The 5,836-nt window shown below is 42.8% G+C and overlaps 1 protein-coding gene across 1 annotated transcript in view; it reads right to left on the reverse strand.

Annotated features, from left to right (window-relative positions):
• Window positions 1–362: 362 nt before the first annotated feature.
• The window catches only part of oprd1a (opioid receptor, delta 1a), a gene marked incomplete at both ends in the record, with an annotated part of 27,088 nt that continues 21,614 nt past the window's right edge, over window positions 363–5,836 (reverse strand). Inside the window, 2 exons of the mRNA XM_084312718.1 lie at window positions 363–898; window positions 2,521–2,876. Coding sequence (XP_084168844.1) covers window positions 363–898; window positions 2,521–2,876 — 892 coding nt within the window. The remainder of the gene's footprint in view (window positions 899–2,520; window positions 2,877–5,836) is intronic.

Genomic DNA, 5,836 nt, shown 5'->3' on the forward strand with positions numbered 1-5,836 from the left:
TTTCTCCCACTGTTTGCCATCAACCCTTTGTAAGGCATCACATTTCCAATTGGGGAAAAGGACGATTCCGTCTTGTCATCAGAGCCTACTCACGGTCAACGAAAAGCAGGATAATAGGGAATTTCTTGACTCATAATTGGATATTTTAATCTATTCCTTTGAAGGTTTGTCCAACAAGCCTCTGGAGAATGAATGGCACAGCCCTTGTGGTACAATACGGGAGTGGAAACTTTTTTTTTCTTTTTCTTTCTTTTTCTTTTTTTTCTTCAGAACTCAGTAGTGGAGATCTGGGTGACTTCAGACTGCAGTTCCTGTTGGATCCTCCTGGGCCGAGAGCCGCGGCGAATCCGGTCCATGCCTAGTCATACAGGCTTCTTCCCGCCCTCCGAGGGGGCACAGACGGACACGGGCTCCCTGGTGGTGTTGCGGCCCCCCCGCGCCAGACTGTTCCCGCTCGACGGGTGGGGCCTGCAGGGCAGGCAGAAGTCCCTGAAGCACCTCTTGAAGTTCTCGTCCAGGAAGGCGTAGAGGACCGGGTTGAGGCTGCTGTTGGTGTAGCCCAGAGCGATGCACAGGTGCCAGCTGGCTATCACAAAGGGGTTTCTGGTGTCGATCTCCACCAGGGTCTTGACGATGATGAAGATGTGGATGGGCGTCCAGCAGACGATGAAGGCGGCCACCACCACCAGGACCATGCGGGTGATGCGGCGCATTTGGCGGTCCTTCTCCTTGGAGCCGGAGAGCAGGCGCACGCTCTTCAGACGCAGGATCATCAGGCCGTAGCAGATGGTGATGACCATCACGGGCACCACGAAGGCGAAGATGAACACGCAGATCTTCGTCACCGTGTCCCAGTACCAGTCGGGGTCTGGGAACTTCAGCGTACAGATGGTTTTACCTGAGGGGAAGAGGTTAGGCGGAGGTTAGCCGGCGTAGGAAAGGTGACTGACATGACAGGGGGGGGGGGGGGGGGGGGGTTACAATATCAACATACATGCTGCTGTGTATTACTGTAAACTGGGCTTTATAGATGCTGTGAGTGAAAAACGCAGTTGTAAAAGTGTTGAAATACTGACAATTTAGGTAAATGCAATTTAGATCGTTAAATGAATGTACGTTTTTAATAACACAAGATTAATGAGTCGTTACCGTGGAGAGACGTTTCATTATGAAGTCAGAGATGTCTTTCTATTAAAGATTCTATAATCAAGTGGAATCAGAATTAAAAACATTATTCACAAAATACAATGAATGTGCAGGAATTTGTTTTAGCAACACGCCTCTACTAAAGCAAACTCCTCACGCGTTCATTGTGAATCAAATGATTGTATTTGGCTAATAACACACTTCTTCAATCAATATCTAAATAAAAACACTAATCTCTTCACTGTCTTTTACTATCATGCTCTTTTCCACTAAATAATCTTCCTTGCCTATATTACTACCTACTATGCTAATACAGTACAGATGCAGCACTGAAAATTCAGATATCTTCTGCTGCTTGTGTGCTGCTTGTGTGCTGCTTGTGTGCCACTTAAGAACTAGCACTCTGGTGTACATTTTCGGGGGCTGGTGGCTGGGTCCCAATGTGAACAAAGGGAGGGTACTTAACTTAAGTGCTTCCCCAGGGAGGGGGTCGGGGACTACTGCCCTCAGACCCCCAAGATAACTTTTATATGGGCAGTCTGACTTGGGGTACTGCCCATATATTAGTGTTGCAATGCATGATAAGTAAACAGTGAAAAAAGCTAAGGAATCAGATGGAGCTGGGGCGTTTGGGACGAATACAAATTTAAGATGAAAATCTCCCCAGCCTGTGGGAGGCAGTGGAGGTGTGAAATCTGGCCCGGTCCAGAACAATAGGAGTCACAACATCACAGCAGGAGAGTAGCAGGAGAGGAGCAGGAGAGGAGCAGCAGATGAGCAGCAGAGGTTTGATTTTTTAAGTGCTGCATCTGTATGTCTTTACTACTATGCACTCAACACTGCAGCGCCCAAGTCTCAACACTGTTTGATTGTTACTCAGCTGAAGGAGTTATACCCTCCCTGCTGACTTGTTGTACAGAACGTGTAAGTCGCTTTGGATAAAAGTGTCAGCTAGATGACTAAATGTAAATGTAGCCATGGTATGTTTTCATCTACAAAGCCATTTTAGGTCAACTTCCTGGCTACTTGTCTTGCATTCTGATTCCAAATCTTAAGTTCTTATGGGCTACGAACACAGGACCATTAATGACGGTCCCACATTTTTATTCTGATCTTGGAAAGAAAGCTTTTGGGGTTTCTGTTCCATCTGCATGGAATAGCCTGCAAGACGAGTTTAAACTACAGGATACATTAACTCTAAATTTATTTAAATTATCATATGATGAAAACCATGGAATCATATCACATGCTGTACCGCAAACGATTACCACCAACCATAGTTGTGTGGCATTAATAAAGTATCTTGTATCTTGTATCTTGTAAATGTAAAGTCTGATTCTGATGGAAGAAAAACGCGAACCACCGTCGTCTTACCACTGTCGGCCACCTTGGTCACAGCCATGACCATGATCGGCACTCCGATGGCCGAGGAGAGCACCCAGATGAGCACGTTGATCAGCTTGGCGTTGACAGGCGTCCGGAACCCCAGGGCCCTGACAGGGTGGCACACGGCGATGTAGCGGTCCACGCTCATCATGGTCAGCGTGAAGATGCTGGTGAACATGTTGTAGTAGTCGATGGCGATGACCACCTTGCACAGGATCTCTCCGAAGGGCCAGGTGTTCATCAGGTACTTGGCGCTCTGGAAGGGCAGCGTGCTGGTGGCCAAGGCGTCGGCCAGAGCCAGGTTGAAGATGTAGATGTTGGTAGCCGTCTTCATCTTGGTGTATCTGGTTACAGGGGGTTACAGGGGGAAAAGAGAAAGTTGTTTTTTTAGATCTGTTTCTGACGATAATGAGGGCAGCTCGACCGCGGAACTCTCTCCGCTATACGGGGGGATTTGGGAGAGATATTCAGGGGGAAGTGGGACGTGTTTTCGTGCCCTAGATGAAGAAGAACTAATTGCCTGATTCTCTACTGTACATGTGCAGAGCGGAGAAACGCTGCATGCTGATTCCCTTCGGATCTAGGTCTACTTCTTCTTTCTAAACGAGTGATTTGAGATAATGGTTTTCATAACTGGTTTGTCTGCCTCTGATCAAGCACAACTCCTCGCATGAAACCTGGCAGAAGGTTCAGCTGAAAACCCATAACAGCACAACCGGATGGAAGGGATGTTCTAGTAGTGCGTGGTGTGTATTGGCCCCTACCAGAACCAGAATCAGAATCAGAAAGGTAGTTTTCACATACAAGGAATTTGATTTGGTTGTTTTTGGTGCGACGTTGACGGACAGACAATTATAGTAGAATAAAAAATTAAAACGTGGAATAAAATTAAATGGAATAGAATAGAATAGAATTATAAAATGTAAATTAAAATAGGAATAGGCCAGGGGCTGTACAACTGTGCACGATGTGGTCAAGTATATACACTAATTATAATAGAAATAACAATACAGTGTTGAATATTTACAGGATGGAATACAGGATGGAATATTCAACACTGTATTGTTATGTATCTACCAATACTGGACTGCATTTAATCTGATCAATTTTTTCTTCTTAATTTATTCTCTCTTTCATTAAATAGTTAAAGCACGTTCTCTGAAGTACTATTTCATTTTCTTGATGATAATACTGCATGCACACATAAAACCATTGCACAGATGCAAAAAAATATCATCATTTATATTCTCCTTTTTTTCATTACAATTTACTCAAGCCTAGTAACAGACACAATATTTCTGACACTGGGAATACATACCCCCAGGTCCCTAGATGTTCCAAGAACATGCAAATTGACCTTGTAGAAGTGGAGCAATCTTCCATTTACTTAGGCATGTATCTTTAGGCGAAATTTCTGAAAATAGGGCTACAGCTTAACAGGTTAAGTGAAAGTACTGTATCGGTACCATCTCAAAATCTTACTTGAGTAAAAGTCAGAGTGTCTGGCTAAAAACACACTTGAGTAAAAGTCAAACAGTTTCTACTTGTAAATGTATTTAAGTACTAAAAAGTAAAAGTTACAACTTTTTTTCTGACTGTCTATTCTTCTGATAGCAGGTGTTTAATCAAAGATCCCCGCTCTCTAGTCTTGCACAAGAACCAATCAGCATGGGTATGGGCGGGTTAATTTCCCATTGATGGGGAATTGATTGGCTGATGGGGAAGTGCGGCCGCAGGATTAATAGCGTTAACGTCAGTTGGGCCAGATAAACAAATATACTAATTAAAATGGTTGGACCTGCGAGATTTGTACTTTGTATACTTTGTAGGTCTGCATTTTAAATGTAGGAGTAAAAAGTATGTTTTTTTTCTCTGAAATGTAATTGAGTAAAAGTACAAGTATACAAATCGAATTATACTAGAGTAAAGTATTGTAATGAAGTGCAATTACTCAAGTACTTTACACCCCTGCATACTGAGGACGGTACAATTATCCATTATCCATTATCCATATGATCAATTATCCATAACTTGAAAAATAAATGGGTCCCTCTAAGGGCAAACAAAACTGTATAACCTCTGAACTGAACTCTGACTCCATAGCCAGTGGCTCGGTAGGTAGAGCAGTCGTCTGGTAATCCGGAGGTTCCTGGTTTGATCCCTGGCAGCGCGTCGAAGTGAGCAAGACACTTAACCCCTAACTGCTCCCGATGAGCAGGTTGGCACCTTGCATGGTTGCCTCTGCCGTCGGTGTGTGAATGTGTGAGTGAATGGGTCAAATGTGAGGAACAAATTGTAAAGCGCTTTGGATAAAAGCGCTATATAAATGCAGCCATTTTCCATTTACCATTTACTGTCAACAACTGCCCTTCAATGTAATCATAATAATCTTAACTACCCACCTCATACATACTATAGTCTACCTATATACTCTGTATGATGGCATGTACAACAGTGCTGTATATAACACATATTTACATTTTTATATGTACAGCATATATATACATATTTGTCTGAACCCCTCTATATGCTTACTTAATTATACACCTGAATATAACCCATAGCTCTGTATGATAGCATATATATATATTTATTCTCACCGCATATACATCTATCCACACCTGTCTGTACATACCTGCACATAGCCTTTTACATATCTGTAGATTCTATATCTACGTATATCTGTACATATTACTCTTACTAGTTACGCTGTGAGCCAGTATGACTACTACCATACTGTCTTTATACCTGTATCACTGTACATATTATACTACAACTCTGTACAGGTACATACATCTGATTAGCACTATACTCAGTAGTACTAAAGTCATTTGTATATTTTGTACCCAGTTTAATCACCTGCACATTGTATAATAAGTGTTGTTGCACTTTACTGTTACATTTGCACTCTGGTTGGACGCCAAACCCCTTTTCGTTGTACTGTAATATTGACAATACATTTTAATCTAATCTAATCTATTTTACTACTCCCATAGCGCTGTCAGACTCAGTTCGTTCTGAAATTGTTTTCCATTTAGTCATTTAGCTGACGCCTCTATCCAAAAGCCACTTACACATTTGTGTATAACATCTCTGTAAGGGTAAGTGGCATTGTTCGTCCAGCGAAGTCGAGGTTGAAGTGCTGCTACTGTACACTCTTAAGGTTTTCCTGTCTGTGATGTTGTGGACCTAATTCACCAGGCCATGGAGAAAGTGTATGAGCCCAGGGAGGGTCGTTAACAGTTGGGAGGAGATTGCACTGTAAAGATCACCCCACTGTAATTAAAGCTCCAATCTAGATATG

The sequence above is a fragment of the Notolepis coatsorum genome (assembly GCF_963971535.1).
Source record: "Notolepis coatsorum genome assembly, chromosome: 4".
Taxonomy (NCBI): Eukaryota; Metazoa; Chordata; class Actinopteri; order Aulopiformes; family Paralepididae; genus Notolepis; species Notolepis coatsorum.